Source organism: Acomys minous (genome assembly GCF_964271855.1).
Source record: "Acomys minous genome assembly, chromosome: 12".
Lineage (NCBI taxonomy): Eukaryota > Metazoa > Chordata > Mammalia > Rodentia > Muridae > Acomys > Acomys minous.
In genome coordinates this window covers 69,644,986-69,669,264 of record NC_140493.1, presented here as the reverse complement: position 1 = coordinate 69,669,264, position 24,279 = coordinate 69,644,986, and the positions used below count along the sequence as shown (strand labels likewise).

The window sequence follows — 24,279 nt, the reverse complement described above, 5'->3', positions numbered from 1 at the left end:
ATAAGGGGAACCCCCACGGGTCAGAACCGCTTGGTTTCCGATGCCAGCTGTGCACCTTCTCACTGGGGAGCCCAGCCCAGCTAAGCATTTACACGGATAGCATTTAAGCATTGTGTGGGATTTTTAAGACGTGAGACGTAGAAGTGTGAGGGCCTTCGGAAACTAGTGTGTAGCGAGAGCAGATTATAAATATTAAGCGAGGTGTTTATTCAGTTAAAACTTTACAGAAAATTGTCCCCCCTGGCAAACTGTTCGTGAGCTAAAATCTTAAGGACTTTCTCTTGTGGACTGTGGTGTGAGTCTTCAGATACCAGTAGTAACAGAAAGGAATAAAGGCAGATGGTACTTAACTCCAGATGGAATCTGTGGACCTCTTTCCTTTCACAAGGATCAGCGTTGCCAGCACGTTCCCTTTTTTGTAGCTTCATGAGGCAGTAGTTACCATCTTTGTATCTGCATGTGAAGGCTTTTTGATGAAGGCAGATGAAGCAATGTAAAAATGAGCAAAAGAAGTTTCTCTGTGAGACTTGGAATCATTTCTTATGTAGCCCAGGCTAGCCACGGGCTGGCTGGGTAGCCAGGTGTGTGACGGGAGCTCCCTGCTCCTGCGGTAGCTGGGAACACAGGCATGTGTCCCCGACCCTTGGTGTACGCCATGCCTGTGGTTGACCCAGGGCTCCATGCCTGTTAGCAAGTGCTGCGCCAACTGAGCTGAGTCCTGCCCTCCTGAAATCATCTCCTCTGTGGGATGTCAGTCATGTGTTATGAGGCCTGGGAAATCTGTGGACCTTGCGATGGCTCCAAACGGTTTTTCGTCACCCACCTTTCACGTTAACGTTCAGAAGGTCCCTCGTAGATGCTTAATTCGTTGAAATGTTCTAGGCCTGTTTTCTCTTCCATACCATGTCGGATCTCTGCACATCTGCATAAATTTGATTTTGACATAACACTTACCTTCAGTTACTGTGGCGAGCAGGGCTCTTTATTTTATTTTATGCTTGTTGTGGTTTGGAGACAGGATCTTGCTGTATAGCTGTGGCTGGCCTGAAATTCACCGTGTAGATCAGGTTAGCCTCAAACTCACAGAGATCCTCCTGCCTCTGCTTGTCATTGCCAGGTAAGGCTCTTTTTTGTTGTTGTTGTTGTTGTTGTTTTTTGTCTTTGGTCATTCTGGCCAACATGAAGGATTCCCTTTGGTGTAGGTCACTTTGAGGCTATACTGAAAGTCTCAAGGCAGAAATTCAGTCTCTGCTTAACTCTCCCAAAGTGGTAGTTGTATCATTTGGTGGCCACGAGTTATGTCAGGGTCGTTGCTTCACTGAGAGCGTATGAGGTTTGTAAAAGCTCCTGGATCAGTAGGTATTGCATGGGGCAGTGGTTTGATTAGCCTAATCAACCCCAAATTTATGTTGCTGCTGTTTTCAGACATTACTCTAACCAAAAAGGAAAAGTCATTTATAAAATTAACCCAAAATGCATATCCTTTAATAATTAATAGATAACAGACGATGCTGATATGTAAATAAAATTAAAAGCACAAACACACAATTAGAGATTGAGAGACCGGAGGGGTATTAAAAAGAAAAACACAGATATTAGTCTATATTAGCAAACTACACTTTTAAATGTGTTTTGAGGAATAAATTGTTTCAATGACTTCCTGATGTCCTTTTCACCTAGCTATATTTTGTTGTTGTTGTTGTTTGTTTTCAAGACAGGTTTTCTCTGTGTAGCCCTGGCTGTCCTAGAACTCACTCTGTAGACCAGGCTGCCCTGGAACCAAGAGACCTGCCTGCCTTCTGCCTCCCAAGTGTTTGGATTATAGGCATGAGCCATCCCCTTTTAATGCTGGGATTTATAGTTCAGTAGTGGAGTGCCTCCCTCACCCGTGTGAGGCCTTGAGTTCCACCTCCAGCACTGAAAGATGAGGGGCAGGGGAAAAAGAAAAATTGGCTGTTATTTTGAATATGTAAAACTCTAAGACTTATTTCTCTGGTTGGTGAAGGTTGAACCCCAGGGCCTGGGAAATATTCTACCTCTGAGCTACGCCCCAACCCTTGGTATACTTGTAAAGAGTGTCATTATGTTGGGGTGGACACATTATTTTTGAGTACTGTTGTATATTGAGGTATAGTTTTGCGAGTCTTTATTGTTATTCAGATATCATAGCCTCCATTTTTAAAGAGGTTATTTTTAGGGCTATGGGAAGAGTATAATGTTAGAGTTTAACTTTTTAAATCTTATGATACTGAAGTCAAGCATGAGAAACACTTGAGGATTTGAATGGAAATCTTAAAATATCTTTCAAATAGGATTGAAATTGATACACAAAGATCCCACTGTGACAAGTACTGCTTTGTTTTGTAATTGTCCCCAGAAGAGTGACATTGGATCTTAAAAGTATGTAATTAGAATACAGAAAATCAAATTTAATCACTGTCATAGATTACTAATATATTCTGGTCGCAAAAGTAATTAAGGTGTCAGGTCCTCTTTATGATATTTCTGAGAAGTGTTATAAGAAACATTGAACAAAACAATCTATTTAATGGAGTTTTAGCTTAACAATATATGAAGTAGTGTACCCCACTTACACAGAATCCTCAGGGCTTTTTTGTTGTTGTTCATATGTATTCTTTGTGCCTACAATAGTATTCACCTCATAGTTAATATGTTAAAAATGCTTGCTACTATATGAAGTGCCTGAACCAGAAGAGCCTTTTTATAGTTTTCCCAAAGTCAATGAAGGAAAAAAAAAAAACAACTTGAGTTGTTTAAAAAATACACTCAGAAAGTAAATAGCTAGGTAGAATTAGAAAACTAGTGTGCCACCTTCATTGTTGCTCTGTGTTGATTTGTCACTCAGAGTGGCAGTGGCGGGGGAAGTCAGAAACCGAATGGAAAGCTGACCCGGATGTTAGACGGCTCCAAAGAAATGACCGTTTGCTGAGAAGCTAGCACAGTCCTGCTCAGTGTGTCATGTGTGCTGTCTTTAGTAGTTGTAACAATTCTGAGAGGTAGATAGAATATTCCCATTTGATAGATGAGAGAGAAATGGGGATTTGGAGGCAATGACTTCTGATCACATTACTGTTGAACAGCAGCCCTGGGAGACATTTGCCCAGCTCCAAAGCTTGTGCTAATACCACTTCCCCAAATGGCGTTCTCTGGGGTCTGGAAGGGCACTAATGAAAATTGTATTCATTTTAAACTAATCTCCTTTATCGTCAAGTGTCTTTATCGTCATTGGCTAAGTTCTTCTGTTATAAATAATTTTCATTGTTTGTTTGCCTCAGAGATGGCACTGGTCATGCCTAAAGTAGTCTTTCCGGTTACCTGTATGATAGTTTGGGTTATATTTCAAACATATAGAAAAATATGTTTAGAATCTCTAAACACCAGTTTATTTCAACTACAAGTAAGGAGGCTCAGGAAAATTCTAGTTAGAATGCAAAGAGAAAATACTTAATCTGTTTGTAGTAATGGTTTGAATGTTACCTAAGGGAAAGATGTGCAAATAGGATGTATGCCTTTACTTTTAGTTTCCGCCTCAAAAGGAGCTCTTGTGATTTTTCTGTATCTATAAATTGAGCCACATTAGTGGTCCACTAAGAAGTAGAAATGAGGCTGGGGCTGTAGCTCAGTGTAGCATGTGGTTGACAAGAGCATGGCTTATTTGATCCCTAGAACTGACCCCTGCCCCAAGTGGACACACACACACACACACACACACACACACACACACACACACTAGAAGCAGCCTTGTCCAGGTCAGTCTCCTAGTCAGTGGCCCAATCAGAAGCCTCTGTGGGTGTAGCAGAGGATGGCCCTGGTGCGCTGTAGCAGAGGATGGCCCTGGTGCGCTGTAGCAGTGAGGATGGCCCTGGTGCGCTGTAGCAGAGGATGGCCCTGGTGTGCTGTAGCAGAGGATGGCCCTGGTGCGCTATAGCAGAGAGGATGGCCCTGGTGCGCTGTAGCAGAGGATGGCCCTGGTGCGCTGTAGCAGAGGATGGCCCTGGTGCGCTGTAGCAGAGAGGATGGCCCTGGTGTGCTGTAGCAGAGGATGGCCCTGGTGCGCTGTAGCAGAGGATGGCCCTGGTGCGCTGTAGCAGAGAGGATGGCCCTGGTGCGCTGTAGCAGAGGATGGCCCTGGTGCGCTGTAGCAGAGGATGGCCCTGGTACGCTGTAGCAGAGGATGGCCCTGGTGCGCTGTAGCAGAGGATGGCCCTGGTGCGCTGTAGCAGAGGATGGCCCTGGTGCGCTGTAGCAGAGGATGGCCCTGGTGTGCTGTAGCAGAGAGGATGGCCCTGGTGCGCTGTAGCAGAGGATGGCCCTGGTGCGCTGTAGCAGAGGATGGCCCTGGTGCGCTGTATTGTTTTTCTCTGGAAGAAGCTCACTGTATCAGGTTGTTTTTTCCTGAATCCTTTCAACTTTGAAAATATAATTTGGTATAAGGATTTTGTGAAACTGTGTTTTAAATGAGATACTTTAACCTAAACATTTTTTTTGGGCAGTAAGTATACAGAACATAAGGTTATTAACTTACCTCTTTTGTTCAACAAGTATTGATTAGCAACTTTTGTTATGAAACATAAGTTTGACGTTATACTATATGAAACTGTCCTTTTGTAGGTCGGGGGGTGGGGGTGGGGGGCGGCGGGGAAGGTTGGATTCTGGCAAGTTCCTGTACGTCAATCTAATCAATGAATCTGAAACTCCTCACATAAGGCATTTCCTAACCCTGTATGTTAATGCTGTATTATTCAGTAACATGTTCAATGATGGAAAACTCTGTAAAACACTGTGGTTAACTGGAAATGTAAAAGCAGCCCCGTTTTACGTCTTGTTTACTAGTCGTTGGAGATCAAACCCAGGGCTTATGCATGCTAAGCAAGTACTCAGCCACGACACTATAGCTTTAGTTCTGAAATTTTAAGTAACTTTTTCTATTTATTTATGTGTATAGGGGAGTACACATGCCACGTGTGCGTGTGGTGGTCGGAAGATAACTTATAGGACTCAGTTCTCACCTTCCACTATTGTGGATCCTAGGGATTACATGACGGGCACTAGGCTTGGTGGCAGATATACACTGCGTTACCTTGCCAGCCCCAAGATAAGCATTTCATTTATGGATAGGTCATCACTTCATAGAGTCCGTTGTAACCACGTGCCTAGCGTGTGCCCAGGCTCTAGGCTCATCCTCAGGACTGACTGACTTGACTGACTGAGTACATAAATAAAAAAGGATGAAGAAAGAAAGAAAAAAAAAATGAGTTCATTTATGAAAGATCCTGTGGAGTTTTTAAATGCTTGGTATGTTCTGTGTCTTTTAAAGGGAGGTGTAATCTGATTGTGTTTTCAAAGGTTTGTGCTGTCTGGAAATCTGCACGGCGGCTCAGTGGTAGCAAGCTACCCTTTCGATGATTCGCCTGAGCATAAGGCCACTGGAACCTATAGCAAAACCTCCGACGATGACGTCTTTAGATACTTGGCAAGAGCTTATGCTTCTAACCACCCCATAATGAAAACTGGCGAACCCCATTGCCCAGGAGATGAAGACGAGACCTTCAAAGATGGGATCACAAACGGTGCACACTGGTATGATGTGGAAGGTATGCAAAGCCCTGGGACCACTGCGCTTCCCCTCTGGTGACTTGGCTTTCTTATGTGTGTTCTGTGGGAGGTATGCAAAGCCCTGGGACCACTGCGCTTCCCCTCTGGTGACTTGGCTTTCTTATGTGTGTTCTGTGGGAGGTATGCAAAGCCCTGGGACCACTGCGCTTCCCCTCTGGTGACTTGGCTTTCTTATGTGTGTTCTGTGGGAGGTATGCAAAGCACTGAGACCGCTCATTCCCCTCAGTGACTTAGCTTTCTTATGTGTGTTCTGAACGTAAGAGGAAATGGTAGAGTTCCAGTTTTCAAAATGTTAATCTTTGTATTTTTAAGGTTTCTAAAAGTACAGTAAAACTGAAACACGACCACAGAAACATGCACATGTCCTTCATTGAAATCCATCCACTCTTCTCTTATTCCACAGGCTTTGCCTCCCCACCTACACAATGCCCCTACACAATCTTTCGCCAGATCATCCAAAAATAGGTTGCTCTACCAAGCATAGATGGTCTTCTGTCACGCACCGTTACCGTGACTGAGGAGCCAGCAGGAAGTCGGTGCCGTGACCCACAGGCTACCTGTAGTTTCCCTTGTTGGCCCCAAACCATCCTCTGTGGCTCCCTCATCTTCAAATCCAGGATCTGGTCAAGGCTCAGCCATTGCATTTGATCTTGTAAAGAGTCCAGGCTGGGGCCAGCAAGATGGCCCAGTGGGTAGAGGCACCTACAACCAAGCCTGACACCCTGAACTAGGTCCTTAGGACCCACACTAGTGGAAAGAGAGAATCAACTCCTGAAAGTCACCCCCGACCTCCACAGATGCACCGTTGTATGTGTGTACCTACCTGCATACCTACATGCCCACCCACACAAATGTAATTGTAATGAAAAAAAAAAGTTCAAGTTGTTGTCTTATAGAACATTCCAGTTTTTACGTTTGTCACTCCCCATATTATAATTCAACTCCAGTTTCCCAGTAAGATCATTATACAGACTAGATCACATGTCAGGGGACAGAGAGCCAAGCAGCTGTGTCTTAAGTTGTTGGCCTAGTACAGTGACCACCAATCTTACTGTTTACATAAAAGCATATATTCGCTGTTATATTTTAATCTGTGGACTGATCATGGAATTCTGGCTTGCTTTTTAATATAGTTATAGACATAGCTATGCATGTATGTATGTATGTATGTATGTATGTATGTATGTATGTATGTATTTAGCAGAAAATTTGCCATCTTGGTTTTTTTGCATGCCCACGCATATGGGTGCCTGTTTTTGTTAAATTTTTGTCATGCTGGGAATCAAACTCCAGGGGTCCAGTCAACCTAGGAAAGTTCTTTATCACATGACTCAGCCACTCCAGCCTTTGTTGTTGTTGGTTTGGAGTGTCACGTGGCTCGGACTGGCATCGCACTCCTTCTTATCATCCTGCCTCAGATGTTCTAGGTGCCGAGATCACAGACTTACGGCATGATGCCTGGCCAGTTTTGCAGCATGAGACTCCAGTGACAGTAACAGCACCCACAGGGTTATCAGCCTTCACCGTCCATTCTCAAAACGTTCCCATCACCTCAGCCGCTCAGCAACGGCTCGCTGACAATCCCCACTACTCTCCTTTCTCTAGTTGCAGGAAACCACTCACCTGTTTTCTATCTTTGGGAATTTGCCTGTTCTAGATATTTCATGTAAAATCATAAATATTTGTGCATTTTACTCATCTGGTGTGCTTCACTTAGCATAGTGTTCTCAGGGGTCACGCATTCTGCAGCATGTACCAGAACAGCATTCCTTTGTACAGTTAGATGGCACTCGCTCCATATAAAATGTGTACGCGTGTGCACAGATGTGTAAGAGATTCTGCCTGTTCATTCTCCGTTGATGGCACTGAGGCATTTCTGCCTCACTGTTGTGAGTGGTGCTCTACTGAGCAGTGTTGTACGAGAGAGTGTCTGAGTCCTTGTTCTCAGTTCTTGGATGTACAGATAGCAGTGCAATTGCTCGGCCAACTATTAGTTCTGCATTTAGCTCTTCAGAGGATAGCAAACTATTTTCCATAGAGGTCATGTCATAATATATAAAGGTTCCAATTTTTCATAGAATACTATTTTTATAGAACTATTAAGGTCTGGGTGGCTACAATGCTTGTGGGCAAATCTCCAGAGCCCACAAAAGCCTAGATGGGCACTGTGGCCCATCTGTAATCTCAGAGCTCTGGACACAGAGAACAGGGTGCCTTTGGCTAGCGAGGCTAGCTAAATTGGGTTTAGTAAGAGACCCTGCCCCAGTAAATAAACTGGGCAGTTAAAGAGGACACCTGATGTCAACCTCTGGTCTCCACACACATATGCATGGATACCCACAAACATATGCACCTGTATGCATGTCCCATGTACAAATACATGTGCCTACATGGATGTACACCAGACACACTTCAGTTGTTTGCCTTTCTTTTAGAAGTCATGAAAGCGGGGCCAGAGAGATGGTACACACGTAAGAGCACCTGCTGCTCTTGCAGAGCTTGGATTCTTAGTCCCCCCATGACAGCTCACAGCTGTCTGTAGCTCCAGTCCCAGGGGATTGATAGCCTTCTTCTGGCCTCCCAAGTGCAGCAGGCATTCAAGTATGCGCAGACACACATGCAGGCAAAATAGCCATGCTTATCAAATGTAAATAATTAATTAAAAGTCATGAAAGTAGCTGGGCGTGGTAGCGCACTCTGGAACCCCAGTACTCGGGAGGCAGAGGGAGGAGGATCTCTGAGTTTGAGGCCAGCCTGGTCTACAAAGAGAGTTCCAGGACAGCCAGGGCTAGACACAGAGAAACCCTGTCTCAAAAATCAAAACAAACAAACAAACAAAAAGTCATGAAAGTAGCTGTTATCTTAAAAATTTCAGAATAATAAAGCACAAAATTTAGACTGGTTAAGAATATACAGAAGTGGATCCAGGAAAGAGCATTGAAAGAGAAACGTAACTGAAAAGGGGACCTTCAGGCTCAGTGACGGATCCACTGTGGAGCCCTGGAGAGGAAGATGCCTGACATCGTCCTCTGGCCTCCTCATGCCTGTCCATGGGTGTGTGCGCCCTCGCTACACACATAACAAGGGCATACATCATCCTCACACAAACAGTATGCAGAGAGAAGCTGGCACAGTGGCACACATGCCATCCCAGCACTCAGAAGACCAAGGCAGCAGGGTCACAAGTCTGAGGACAGTCTGAACTCCACAGCTAGACTGCCTTAAAAAACAAACTTAAAAGAGTACCTATCCAAATGTCATTAGAGCCTATAGTGAGATGCTGTAGTCTCATTATAGAACATCTTGTGACATATCTGTTAATTCACCTTTATTTAAGCCTTTGTTTACTTTTGAGACAGGGTCTCACTGTGTAGCCCTGGCTGTCCTTGAACTCAGTATGTAAACCAGGCTGGCCTCAAACTGAAAGAGATCCACCTACGTCTGTCTCCCAAGTGCTGGGACCAAAGGTGCTGTCGTGCCTGGCTAATCACTTTGTTTTTTTTTTTTTTTTTTTTTATGTCTAGCTGCACATACTAGAAATGAGCTCTAGTTTGAGGACTGAATACCTTCTAGAATTTCCTGACCCCCGTGTAGTTTCTATTCATATTTCCTGTTTAACAGATATCCACAAAAGGTTGAAATATTTAGTATCTAACCTTTTCCCTGGTTAAAGTTGGACATGATTTGAAAACCACTGAAACTTTTGATAAGGAAGCATATTTTACTGTGCAATCCTTACATTTCAATCGTTAGTAAATATTTATTAAAATCTAATTTTGTGAACCAGTAGTGTTGTGAGTTGGATATGTTATCTTATGAATTAGAGCTATTATTTAAGCTAATGGAATAAATGATAATTTACCTTTTTTTTTTTGGTTAAAAATTCCAAAAAAGTTAAAAAATAATTCCTAATTGGCAATTGAAGAATATACTAAAACACACTGAACAGTAATCATCCTGTTTTCAGAGAAAAGAAGTGTACCTTGCTACATAGTCACAGAGCATTTCATTAAATCAGATACTGGGCGTTGCTGTTTCTTCCCACATCTGAGGAGGCTAAGCTTTGTTGCTGCCATTGTTCATTGTTTCTGGAACATGAACTTCAGTCTTGTTTGCACTGACCAGTCAGATGCACTGTGCTGTTTCTACAGTAGCCAGCTTCTCTTCTTGCCGCAGCAACTGCTTCCTAAAGAGAAAGCCGTGCTGGCTCCAGCAGCTCGGTCAGGGCAAAATCACGGTATTTATCTCCTGCAGGACCATAGGGAGATGCTGTAAAGCCCCGTGACTGGGCATATTTTCAAAGCCGGATGCCCTGGAATGGCTTTACTAATACTCTGTGTGATGTATTTATGAATTCCTGCTCAAAGACGTGTAGTTGTCTTAGAGCTGAAAGTGACAAACTGATCTAGTTTTATTCTTTTGGCTTTATAGACATCCAAGGACTAAAAGATGAAATAACTTATGCAGCATAACTATTCACTTAGAAAAATGGTCCTGACTACCTGCCATGTCCCATATTCCGTATCAGGCAACAGGGACACAGTAAGAGCAGAGCAGACACAGTTCCTGCTATAAGGATCAGAGAGCAGATAAGGCTGTGGGAGGGGGTGAGCTGGCTGCTGCCACCTTTACCTTCCTTGCCAAGGCTGACTAACATGTCGAGTCGCCCATGGGTAGTCCTTGCTTCTCTCAACTTGTCTTTCAAATCCACAGGATCCAGCTGGGACTGGCGGTCCTAGTAGGCCTGTGATTACTCGAGCCTAGCCAGGATGACGATTTTAAACAGCACGGTGCTGTGTTCTCTGCCATGTGCATGTCTTTCCCCCACTCTTTCTTTTGTCCTTCTTGTTTGACTGTGTGATGTTTTTGAGACAGTACTAGAGACTGAACCCAGGATTGTGTGCGTGCTAGCATCATTCTGCCACTGAGCTACGTCCCCAGCTCTCTTTTAAAGTTTACGTTTTTTAAAGATTTATTTTTATTTCGTGTGTTTTGAGTGTTTGCTTGCATGTATGTATGTGCACCATATGCACGTCTGGTGCCTGAGGAGGCCAAAGAGCGGACTGGATCCCTGGAGCTGGAGTTGCGGACAGTTGTAGGCCACGGTGTGGGTTCTGGGAACTGAGCTTGTGCTTCTAACCACGGAGTCATCTCTCCAGCCTCTAAAGTTTATTCTGAAATAGGGGTCTCACTAAGTTCCCCCAAGCTGCCATCAAACTTGATCCTCCTGTCTCAGCCACCTGAGTAGCCATCTTGATAGGTTTTTTTTGTTTTGTTTTGTTTTTTGTTCTTTTTTTGGTTGGTTGGTTTTGTTTTTTCCAGACAGGGTTCCTCTGTGTAGCCATGGCTGTCCTGGTCTCACTTTGTAGACCAGGCTGGCCTCGAACTCACAGAGATCTGCCTGCCTCTGCCTCTCGAGTGCTGGGATTATAGACGTGCGCCACCATGCCCGGCCTTCTTGACAGTTTTTAAGACATAAAAATTAGCTGAAGGTTTAATATGTATATTCCAAATCATATTTAATGAAACTGGACTGTAGTTTAGATTACCCTTTAAAGAGTTTCTGTCTTTAAAGATTGGGGAGATAACATGAGCACCTGAGGTTTATGTGGAAATGCCAGGTGTAGTGGTCTCTGGCTTATCCCAACACTGGGAAGGCAGAGACCAGAGGGTCCTTGGGGCTTGCTGGCCAGCCGTGAGAGACCTTCCTCAAAGGTGGACCATGCTCTTGAGGATGATTTTGAGGTTGTTCTTTGGGCCTCATATACACATATAGCCACAACACACACACACACACACACACACACACAGTTACACAAATGTACACACACATACACGCAAGAAAGAATCTCCCTCTCTACATGTATATAGTTTAGGAAAGGCAAGAAACCTAAGACCGTAATTGGAACAATTTTCAAAGTCAGAGATCTGCATACATTTTAGAAACAGTCTAGGGCAGGGCATGGCTAGATTTTATTTTCCCGCAGACAGAGGCATAGAGGTTAAGATCAAAGCCTTGGGATCTGACAGTCAGGTCTGAGTCTCAATTCTGTGTGTGCGTGTGTGTGAGAAGTTAGTTGATCCTGAACATGTTAGTGAATTCTTTCACCCTCAATCCCTGTGTGTAAAGATAAAACTCTATGACCAGCTTCATAGGATAGGAGCTTCCACTGAGAACTCTCTTAAGCACTCAGCTTTGTATCAGGTACTGTGACTGCTTCTCTCTGCGAGAGTTTCCACTTCATCAGGACAGGACTTCAGTTTTATTTGGTTTTCTGTTTCCATGACTTAGAATCATGTCTTGTATATAGAAGGCAAATAGTGCATCTTTTGCGAATTGTTGAATAAAAAAATTCTTGTTAACTGAAAAAAAAAATTAGGTACATAGTTTAAAGTATTAGACACCTGAACTTTGGATTCAAAATTAATAAAAATATTTTCCTACATTTACTCCTACCCTGAGAAAATAAGTTTGCCTTATGGTAGGTCTTAATGTTTTGTTTTAATTTCACTAGTATCCTATAATATACCTTTATATGGATGCCTATTTGTCTCTGCACATGAGTACTACTGTCTGGAGGCCGGAGGAGAGTGTCTGATCCCCTAAAACTGGGGTCCTGGTGGGTGTGAGCTGCTGGCATGGGTGCTCAGAACCAAACTGGGTCCTCTACAAAGAGCAGCATGCACTGATTGCCACTGAGCAGCCATCAGTCCCCCTTTGGTTGCTTATATGCATTTCATCTATGTGTATATGTGTTAAAAACTTTTTAAAAAAACTCCATGAGACAATACTTAACTGTGGGGCACGAGCACTTAATGTAGCACATGGCCGGCCCTCGGTCCTCTCTCCCATCACTGCAAAAAGCTGATACTAACTTACCATTGTAATAGATGTAGAATTGTTTCTTCTAGTCTGCTCTATGTCATTTGTCTTAAGTGTATCTACACCCACTAACATATCTTATAAGCCAGTAATGGGCAATGGCCTCCAGCTTGGAACAGCACTGTTCTTGATTGTTGATGGCTGCCACAGAATCGAACTACTTTCAATTTTTTTTTTCTAATGGGAACAAAACAGCTTACAATTTGCATATAACTTTCTCTCTTTTTTTTTTTACTATTTTTTTTCTCCTTTATTAATTTATTCTTGTTACATCTCAATGGTTATCCCATCCCTTGTATCCTCCCATTCTTCCCTCCCTCCCATTTTCCCCTTATTCCCCTCCCCTATGACTGTTAACTTTCTCTTTCTTTTGTTCTGGCTTGTTTATATACCTCAGTCATTTATAGTGAAGACTGAGTTACAATTTATCTTGGGTTGTTTTTGCTATAATTTGAATGAGTCCTGAGATAGGAAATTAGTCAGAACTCTAGTCACCAGACTCGTGCTGTTCACACGTGGAGCGTCCTGTTAGGCCAGCTGCTGGAGTGCTTCATAGCTATGGGATTTTGTTTTTAAGTCATTGCTAACTTGGAGCTGAGCCTTTTCAAAACAGCAAGTATGGTTTTCTTTTTTCCTTCCTTCGGAAGAAGAAAACATCCCGTTGATTTATCAAGCTTTCTTCCCACTCTTTTCATACACTTGTCAGAGTTTTGAGATGTGAGCAGATGCACATCACATAAGCAGAGCAGCCTGGTGTAAGTGTGAACTCCTCTGGTCGTGTGGACAGCCATTCTTCCTCTAAAACGGCCATTACTCTGAGCAGCACCAATGTGCTCTACATGCTGCCGTGAGGGGAGGAGCACAGTGTTATCTATGTCATGAAACAGGACATTTCCAGGACACTGACATCTATGGCAAAGAAGTAAATAAGCAACACACAACTGAAAAAAGCACAGTGCCTGCTACTAACAAAAGATGAATCCGTAAGGATAAGGATAAGGACTTTAAAGTGTGTTTCTATCGGTAACTGTTAGATCATGAAGACTAGTGGATCCGAACAGCACGCAAACTAGTCTGACCTGAATAACGTGTCCAGGGCGCTGCCTCCTAGCTGGTTTCCTGAAGTCTGTTGACAATCTGAGGTAAAGTTGTCAGGCTTAGGAGAGATGTGTTAGGGTCTAATAAGTGTTGCTTTTTTTTTTTTACTTTGTTTTTAAAGCTATGCAGTAGAAACAACACAACACACAAAGGCCGTCTAAAAGGGCTCTTCTGTCCCCGCGGGTTCCACATTTGGGGAGGATCAGGTCTGAACTGCAGCAGGGTCTGCCTCTCCAGCCTCACCTCCCGACTTTCCTGTGCGCCGGACTCCTCATCTTTCCCCGGCAAATCTGGACCTTCACAGGTCAGCGTGTCTCTAGCGAGCCTCCGTGTAGCCATGCCATCCCCTGCCGTCGCAGAGCATGCCCCTGTAAGATCCTGAGTGCAGTGCCTGCCCGCTCACGTTAGGCAGAGTGGCACTGCCCATTCCAGAGTCCCCTGCGTCTGACTCTGTGTGGAAAGGCACAGAGTCTTAGAGGAAGGAGCCGAGGGAGAGTTTTTGTAGTAATTTGGAATGTGATCTCTTGGTGATAAGGCCTTTATGTGTAGTAATACATGGAAATGGTGTGAGAGGTAGAAGTTAGGCACGAGCCGATAATCAGGAGCTTGTATGGGTCTGAGCTGGCTCCTCTGCATATACGTTTTGGTAGTGTAGCTTGGTGTTCTTGTGGGGCTCCTAACAGTGGGAGCCGGGGCTGCCTCTAACACTTCTGCCTGCTTTTGGAATCCTTGTCCTCCTATCTTGGCCAGCCTTAGTAGGAGGGGATGTGCTTAGTCTTGTTACAAGTTGAAATGCAGTGATTGGTTGACATCCCAGGAGGTCTACCCTTTTCTGAAGGGAAACAGAGGAGGAGTGGATTGGGGGGGGGGGGGGGTGAGGGGGGTGAGGTCCTGAGGCTGGGAGGAGAGGAGGGAGGGAGAACTGTGGTCAGGGTGCAATATATGAGAGAAAAATAACTAATAAGCTAAAATAATAAAAAATCGTGCCAGAAGAACCAAAGGACTGGTCACTGGTCAGTGTCAAGGAGAACCCACAGAAAAGAGTCACCCGACCTCAACCTTGCTGTGGGAGAAGTGACAGCAGAGGTAGTATTTGGTCTTCCAGTCACAAGTGCCAAGAAGCTGTGAAGAAGTAGCCTCTGGACTGGGTGGGATCCCAGTGAAAAGAGGCTCGGGCTGTAAGGCATGGGAAGGACGTATGTCAGTCACAGTTTTGAAAATCGAATCGATACTGTTTCCTGGCGTAAGTTAGTTGTTTAGAGTTAAAATCCAACCAGAACATAGATGGTCAGAGGGGTGATTTGTCACCTCCAGAGTGGAAAAAACCGTTTGTAGCAGTTTGTACCAGGAGGTCGTCTTACAGGAGCGCCTACAATTCAAACGTTAATTCTCAGCCTGCGCACGTTTAAAGTATGACCGATAGTGAAATTTGTGCTGTGAAGTGCCTTTGGTCTCACCTCGTCTTGTACGTTAAAGACCTGGTTGAAGCTTTCTTCCTTTTTCTCCTCTTAAGTCTGAGCACTCTCTAATGTAAAAGGAAAGAGAAAGGTAAAACCATATTCAAACAGCACACTTGCCTTTACTTGAGCCATGAGTTTGCTTTTGTGGGCTGCAGTTCACCCTGGTGTGGAGCCTGACCTTTTAGATCAGCACGCTTGTGTACTTTGTAATGTGATGACGGCCCAGCCGCCTTCGCTGAGAGCCACATTTGCTGGCTGGGATTCATCCCTCCCAAGGTTTCAGAGCTCATGTTTACAAACTAGATGTTTTCAGTCCTTGACCCCTTTGCTGTGTAATTCAGATGATCAAGAATACTTCAATAAGGAAAAATACAATTCAAAGATATGAGCGAGTATTGACCAAGTGGGAAGGAGAACAGGCGGGCTGTGTAATTAGTTAGTTCTGTGGAATCGTATCGTTAGCAAATATGTATCTAGTGGGAGTGGGGAAGGAAGCGGACGCAGACGTGAGTTACCTGAGGAGAAAGAACAAGTTCAGGTAGGAGTTAGACAACTTGAATTTAAAGACAACATTGGGGAAGTTTTTTGTTTTAAGGTCACCTTGTACTTTCCGCTCATTTGGTTCAGTTTTTCTACTTAAACTTTGTTGTTGTTGTTACTGTGTTGGGTTTTGTCTTTTGAAACGGGTTCTCTGTATAGCCTTGGCTGTCCTGGAACTCACAGTGATCCACCTGCTTCTGTCTCCCAAGTGCTGGGATTAAAGGCATGCACCACCACACCCAGCCTTTTTTTAAACTTTTTTTTTTTTAATGAATGTCATTAAAAGTATCTTGAGGAATGCAGAATTATCATCTAAACTGTGAGAATTTCTTACTACCTTTTGAAACTCCGAGGAGTCTGCCCTTATTTGAAGTTGGGCTTTCCCAAGCTTCACTTACCAGCCATCAGTCATAATTTGAAAGTCTTCAGTGGAAAGTTCCAGACAGAGAAGAGCCATAAGCCTTAAGTTCTGCACGGTTCTGCATGGCACGATAGACTCTGACATCACTCTGCTCATACCTTGCCTGGGACATGACTCGCCCCTTAGATGAGGATAGCCACATGTGCGTGCTGCCTGCCCAGTAGTCCAAGTGATGCTCACCCCCAGCCCAGCACCGTGTCATCCCAGCACTGCCTCACAAGAGGGAGACGCCGTGAGGGGGCAGCACATCCATATGCCTTTCAGTAGAGTATTTTGTTATGCTTGTTTTATTTTATCAGTTGTTGTCACTCTCTTACGGTACCTAACTTAAAAAGTAAACGTGCCGTAAGAGAGTAACAACAGCAGCCGGTAAAATAAACCAAGTGCACTCTGCTGGGATGTGGCTTGAGCCTTGGGAGAGGGGGAGGTTGCTGGGATTTTAGTTGTTGGGCTTGGCAGGGTTTCTTTGTGCAGTCCTGGGTGTCCTGCAAGTCACTTTGTAGATGAAGCTGGCCTTGAACTCAGATCTGTTTGCCTCTCCAAGTACTGGTATTATCACAGGTGGACACCACCATGCCCAGCTTGATAGTTGCTGTCTTAACATGCTTCTGTTTAAGATAGAGGAGATTAGTAATATCTTTCAATAAAGAGTTGACTGTGTTCAAGTCTCTCTCCTTTTTAAAGCCAGATCTCAGTAACAGGGATTTGCTCTGTTTTAGAGGTGAATTGAGTATCTCAAAGCATATGAGGATGACTTGTGACACAAAGAGTAACGGCTATGAGTAGATCACGTGATCAGAACCTTTGGCTACCTGTAGCAATTAATCCTGCTATGGGTAACAATTTGTTGTAGCGCTGGGCAGGTCCTAATAGTTACTTTGGAGACGGCTTAGTTAAGAGCACTGGCTGCTCATCCAGAGGACCTGGGTTTATCTTCTTGTGGTGCTAACAGTCATCTAGGATTCCAGTTCTAGGGCATCTGACCCCTCATCTCTATGTGGGCACTGCACACACAGGGTGCACAGACATACATGAAGGCAAAAATACTCCTACACATAAGCTCTTAAAATGAAAAAAAAATACAATTCTAAGATTCTATGTCATTTTCATTTATTTGAATACATTTAAAGTAAGTTGAAGTTTTATTTAAACTTTTGTGTTCTGTAGGATATTATTTTGTTTAGAACTGCTCAAATTTAAGATGAAAACATTTTAATATCAACTCAATACTTGTGAAGTGGGCTGGGAGGATAGCTCAGCAGGAGAGTGCTTGCCTCGTATTTTTAAGCCTCTGGGCTTGCGCCTCAATATCACAAATTTACGACTGTTGCATATTTTTCAGTTTAGTATGAACAAGTTGAAGCTCATTGGCTTGTATAGCCCCCTAAGAGATTAAGTGGTCATAGAGGCTTGCTGATTACAGCAATTAATAAGACAAATAGTGGATCCTTTCTACTGTTAGTAAGGTGTTTTACTGCCTTGAGGTATGCCTAGAGCTGGGTATTTTATTCCTCAAATTAAAATTTTCTTTGCCTGTATCCAGCTGTTACAGTGAAGTCTGACGGTTCCCCTTTATGGTGAGCCAACTTATATACTAGCCTAAAAACAAGCAAATGTCTTGGCTGAATTTGGCAGTGGCTGCTGGTGGCAACGTCAGATCTACTTAGAGCTCAGTGGCTGCTTCCTGGTACAGTGAAGGCTAGCTTTGTGTGGATAGGTCTAGTGTTGATTTAAAAAAAAAAAAATCAAGACAACAGATCCAAACCAACTGCTTACATTTCTTACAATTACTTATGAGGTCTTTGACATTTAGTATCCGAAAAGCAAATGTTAAGTTTATCATAGACGTCAACTGATGCTTATTTGTGTCATCTCACACACATACAAAATCTTAAGTTATTCATAAGTCATACAGCATCTCTATATGTTTTCAGATCTTAAGGTAGTTTTAGAAGCAATTCCTAAATTATGAATTGAAGCTGGTGACTAAAGACTTTTTGATTTTTCTAAGGCAGGATAGCTTTTTTTGATGTTTGATCTTGTGAAATAAGTTTGTTTTCTGTTCTTCTGTCTGATAAGTCATGAGTTTAGAAAACTGTAGATTAAAGTAGGTAATGCATCCGTGAATTACCTTCAGAAGGTAGAGGTAATGAAAATGTGCTTTCCTTTTATGAGCTTTTATCAAAAAGAAGCTGCTTGTTAGGTCTCCTACTGGTTTCTACACTTCCACCAAGGCCAGAGAACACACTGAGCAGGATTTCCCTTCTTTAAACCTGTTTGTTTCATGACCCAGGACGAGGCATGTCTGATGCGTGTTTATACACGGTAGGAAAGCTTGTGTACCCTGCGGATGATGGGCGGGGCAGCAGAAGCCGCCTTTAGACCTAGTTAGTTCCCAGAGCTGTGGGTTCTCTAGTCTCTGCTGACCTGGGTGTCCCTTTGTTGTGTGATTACTGACAAAATACTGAAGTCTACCTGCTCTTCCCACTTTTATCAGTTCTTGTTTTCTGTATTTTGAAGTCCTGTTTTAGATACTCAGTTGGGGTTATAGTGTCTTAGTGGAGTAGCCATTTTAGCATACAATTTTATTCCTCACATTTTATTTCTCTGAAGAGTACTATTGTTCCTCATTGTTTTTCTTTCTTTTCTTTCTCCCCTGCCTCCCTCCCCCTCCCTCCCTCCCCCTCTGCCCTCCCCCTCCCTCCTCCCTTTCTCTTCCTTCTGTTCATCACTGTGGTGCTGGAATTTATCCTAAGATCTTGCACACGCTAGGCAAGTACTCTAGCAGTGACCTAACATCCCTCGCCTTTCATCGCTTTGTGAATGTGTGCACATGGCATGTTTTCCCAGGCTTTTTGTTTTTGTTTTTACTTTTAGCTTATCTATGCCTTGTATATGAAGTGATCTGATCTCCAGCACTGAATGTTAATTCATTTTGATAATTTCTTTTAGGTGATGTAACCTATCACTCTAGACTATGGGTTGCCAGGTGGTTTGTTTGTTTGTAACATTTACATTGATTATATAATCACTAGTAGGTTTGGATTTAAATATAATTTTAATTAGTTTTCTTGTTATACTTCTAGCTTTGGGAGCTTGGGGTACAGCTATATTTTGAGATAGGATATTTTTATGTAGCTCAGGCTGGCTTTAAATTTATGATCCTCCTGCCTCAATTTTCTTATTGCTGAGAAAGTAAAGTAGTTTTTGTGTTTATGTCTACTAGGAACTGCACCCAGCCCTTGCACATGCCAGGCAAACATTCTACTACTGAGTGACTTTCCTAACCCTTGGCTGTAAAGACAGGGTCTCACTGTATGGCTCTGGCTGGCCTCAAATTTGAGATCGTCTGAGTGCTTGGATTACAGATAGCATCTGCCACCCCACCAGGCTAGAAATAGTTTATATAGTTCCCACATAATTACATCTGCTGCTTTTTGTTTGTTCTTTATTTCTGGGCATTATTTCTCTTTTACTTGAAGAACTGCCTGTATTAATTTATGTTAAAATCAATCTGCCTAAAGTAGATTCTCGGGTTTTCTCTTACTGGATGTCTGCTTTGTCTTTCTTCCTGCAGGATATTTTTTATTGGATATAAAACCCATGTTATGAGTTGTCAGGTGTTATTAGTGTTTTGTTGTTTTGCTTAGCACTTTAAAATATTTGCCTTATGCCTCCTGGCCTCTAGTTTCTGCCTTGAGGCCACAGGTATTTAAATTGTCTTCCTGCACATTCAGTATTCTCCCTGCACTGGCTGTTCTCTGGCTGCTTTCAGGGACTTTTAAATTTGTTTTTGTCTTTGAGAAGTTTAGGGATAGATTTAATTTTTTGACCTTTGCCAAATGTGTGAAATGTTTGGCCACAGTGTGGTAGTTCCTCTCACCTGAAGCTCCAGCAGCAATGGTGCTTGATGAAGCCTCTTAACATTGTCCACAAAACCTCCTTCATCCATCCATCCATCCATCCATCCATCCATCCATTCCTTCTTTCCTTCTTCCCTTCCTTGTTGGTCCTATTTTCATGGTGGTTTCGCATGTTTGTTCTAGCAGGAAATGGCCTAGCTAAATTTCACAGTAAGCTCTGACCCGCCTTAGGTGGCGTGTGATTCCAGCGTCAGCTCAGCTTGCAGAGGCAGGGTGGTGCTGTTGAGATCTGCCCTCTGTGTCACTCCAGCCAGTCCTGGACTCTTCTGTGCCTCTGTTTTCAATGATTTGGCTGTGCTGCCTCAGGACAGATGTGCGGATCTGGAGTATGGTTCAGGAGCCAGGACTTGAAAGATAAGCTTTTGAGACCCTGCGTGAGCATCCTCACATTGTCATGTTTACAAGTCTCTGGCTTCATAGGTTTCCCAGTAGAGATGATAAATATGTACGTGAAAGATGTCCCTTCATGGGAAGGGATGTGCAGTATTATTGGTCATCAGGGAAACACAAATTAATTAAAGCCACAGTGACATACCACCGCACATCTAGAATGCTAAGACATTTATAACTGGGCAGTTACTTAAGAACGTATCTAGGTAAATTCTGGCAGAATTGTGACTTTTCACAAAGTTAAATGTAAAATTACTTTATGATTTGTTCATACTGTTTGAGGCTATTTACTAGAAGGCATGAAAATGCTTCCATTATAAAATCTATGTGTAACTTTTAAAAAATCACACACATACAGAAAAATAAAAATTTGTATATTTATCACATGGAGATTGGATAGGCACATTGTACTATATCCACACAATTATAGTCTTTATGCTAGTGTTTTAAAGATATTTATAGGCTTTAGGCAGTTAAATTCTATTATTTTCTTTAATGATTTCACATTTTCATAACATAATTAGAAAGGCATTCTTCTGAGAATATAGAAGCATTCATATTGGCCTCTAGTTTTGTTTATGATTAAATTTTCTATAGATTAAGGAGTTCATTTGCTATGACCCATGGTAAAGCTTTTATACCTTTTAGGTAAATACCTTCAAACATATGAGAGAGAATATGAGCCTTACTTCTTCCTGAGATTGTGTGACCTTGCTTAACATTATATTTAATATTTATAAATTAAATTGGGAAATTTTTGTATCCTTACAAGCGTCCTAATACTCTTAAGATCTACGTCCCACAGTAAGTTTTGTGATACTGATATGTGTCATACATTTTATTATATTTAATCCTATAATATTTGTTGTTACTCACTTTCTGTCACAATTTTTGATTGTGGTAAAGATGCTTTTTATGTTTGCTTTGGTGTGATGCTGGAGTTTGAACCCAGGGCCTTGCTGCATGCGCTTCTAAGACTGAGAGCCTTCACCAGCTCCCAGGTAGCGTTGTTGCTGTTGGCTTTGTTTGTTAAGATAGGGTCTCACTCTGTAGACCAGCTGGCCTGGAAGTCAGAGATTCACCTGCCTCTCTGCTCCTGAGGGCTGGCATGGAAGATGTGTGTCACCACTCTCAGCCCTGAGATACTATTTTTAAGTTGTCCTTTTTTATTTCTGATGCCATTTTACATGGCTTTGTGTTTAACCTAAACATAGTTTGTCAAAGAAGAACTTGGGGCATACATGTCAAGATGCTAACACTAGGTTCTGCACTGGGAAGCTGTTATTGATGTTCTGTTAGGCTGAGGTGCACTGCTCACTGAAGTCTCTCCTCAGCCTAAAGGACCCACAGAGAGAAGCTTGTCTCCTCTGGTGCCCTCTTCTGGTGTGCAGCGCAATGCAGGCAGAACACTATACAGTAAATAAATAAATCTTTAAAGAAAAAAAAAAGCCAGGCATGGTGGCACAGGCTTGTGATCCCAGCAGTTGGGAGGCAGAGGCAGGCGAGTCGATGTGAGTTCGAGGCTAGCCTGGTCTACAAAGAGAGTCCAGGACAGCCAAGGCTACACAGAGAAACTCTGTCTCAAACCTCTCCACCCCCAACACACACACACACACACACACACACACACACACACACACACACACGGAGGGGGGAGCTCATCTCCAAGAATCTGTCCTTTAGTTTTGTATTGTTCGTAGAGTTATGTGTTAAATAATCAGTATTTAAATGTGTGATCTATAGGACTAGAGACTAATAAGATATACTTTTAAATCTTTAATTTTTAAAAAATATTTTATGTGTATGAGGATTTACCTACATGGGTGTAAGTGCATCCCTGTGTGTGCAGTGCCTGTGTCAGATCCTTTGGAGCTGGAGCTGCAGCTCAGTGATCTGGGAACTGAACCTAGATCAACTGAAAGAGCAGTGAGTGCTCCTCTTAGCTGAGGGTCTCTTCTGCCCCTGATCTTACTGTTAAGAGACTTCTGTCCTTTCCTGCTCACTACCCTGAGGATGTACTTGTGCCATTGCTTAGAACTGGCTACTAAATACAGTCCTATAAAAGTTACATCTGAAAACCAGATTAGGTAACATTCTATAATGTTACATAAACTTGATCCTTCTACTTTTTAAAAAATATTTCCCAAATTGCTATTGAAATAAAATAAACAACAGATAAAAGAATGCTTGTGAGATTATGTGTATGGGTATATGTGTGTGTGTGTGTGTGTATTTGCTGCTATTATATTGTTACAGTTTCATTGCCTACTGGCATAATTAAAGTGTGAAGTGGCCATATTTATAATAAAGTAGCTGTTAAATTTCACTTATGCAGAAAAGATGAATTCATATTAATATTACCCTTACATTGTTATTTTCCTGTGTTCTCTGTTTAGTTTCTTCAACAAGGCTAAACTTTGGCTAGTAATATTTTTTAACTTAAACTTTTTTTTTTATAATAATCTTAGTTTAATCTCGTATACACAGTGGCCATTGTGTTGTCATCAGTAATACTAAATGAAATAAGCCAGTTGTGAAGAAGTGGAATTCATGAGGCAGTGGCTAGAATCAAAAACAGGATGGCAGCTGCCAAGAACCTAGGAGAGAAGAGAAAAGAGGCTTGTTCAGTGGGCGCAGGCTTCAGCTGTGCGAGGTGAAGACGCTCGAGAGCTCTGTCACGTAACAGCGCGAGTGGAATCGTTGGTAGTCTCTGCTGGGCTGCTATTACAGGATACCCAAGGCTTAACAAGGGAAGGTGGCTTATTTACCTCATGATTTCAGCAACTCTGATGGGGTAATCTTAATTATAACCTGCTTGGATTGAGAAACACCCAGGAGATGAGGAAAGCACACTTTTGGGTGTGTCTGGAAGGTATTTACAGGACTGATTAGATTAGGAAGACTCTGACCTAATGAATATATTCATACATTACTAGGAGGTGGTAAGACATTATTAGGGCCTTGTTGAAGGAGGGAGGGCATTGGGGTCATTCCTCTCAGGGCTGTATTCTGTACCACTACTTTCTGATCACCTGGAGGCAGAGAACCTCCCGAGCTGCCATTCCCACCACCCAGATGTTCTGCCAAGCATCAAAGTCCACACAGCCCTGAACTGAAATTGAAACTATGACGTCAAATAAATGATTCTGTGCTAGTCTGTTCTCTCAGACATTGGGGTCATAGTTGTGAAGAAGTTCCAGTCATGCAGGTTCGACAGCGGCCTCTCGTGAGGACCCTCTAGACTAGACAGTGATAAGGCAGAAAAATAAAGAGAACCAGCCACATGCAGAAGAGAGCAAGGCAATGGTGGCCTAGCGTGTAAGGACTCTTTCTGAGAATTAACAGGATTCCATCAGAACTGTCAACCCCTCCCAAGGGCAGCACCCCAGGGACCTTATTACCTTTTGTTAGATTCTACCTTGTGAAGGCTCAGTCACCTGTGACCTCCCCACACTGTGGAATATGCTTCCAGAACACAAGCCATGTCCAAACTATGACAACAGTTAACATCATAATATACCCTTAGATATACTTAAGGCACTAAGCTTTATCTTGCAATTATATTCTTTAACAGAATAAGACCAAAATGATAACTTTTCAGTAGTTTCTATTGTTCTTAGAATAAAATTCTAAGCTCGCTCTGCTCGGCACCAAAGCCCTGTGTGACCCTCCATTGCTAGCGCGGCCCATCCTCACGCTGAACCATTTCTCTTCTGTCAGGTGAAGCCACAGTAGCCATCGTCCCATTTCCCTGGCCTGACAAGTCTTGCCCTCTGCCTGGAGTGCTTTCCTCTGTGGCTTCTATCCAGCTGCTTCTGTCTTGTCTCTCATGTTCTGGCTCAGTAATGCATATTCGTTTTCTTGCTGAAGTGACAAAGTACCTGGCAGACGCAACTAAAGGAAGAAGGATTCACTTTGACTCTGTCT

General features: G+C 42.9%; 1 protein-coding gene across 1 annotated transcript in view; it reads left to right on the top strand.

Moving 5' to 3' along the window:
• The window catches only part of CPD (carboxypeptidase D), a 64,090-nt gene that overhangs the window by 1,516 nt on the left and 38,295 nt on the right, over positions 1-24,279 (top strand). Inside the window, exon 2 of the mRNA XM_084802748.1 lies at positions 5,368-5,615. Within this exon, the coding sequence (XP_084658874.1) occupies positions 5,368-5,615 (248 nt within the window). The remainder of the gene's footprint in view (positions 1-5,367; positions 5,616-24,279) is intronic.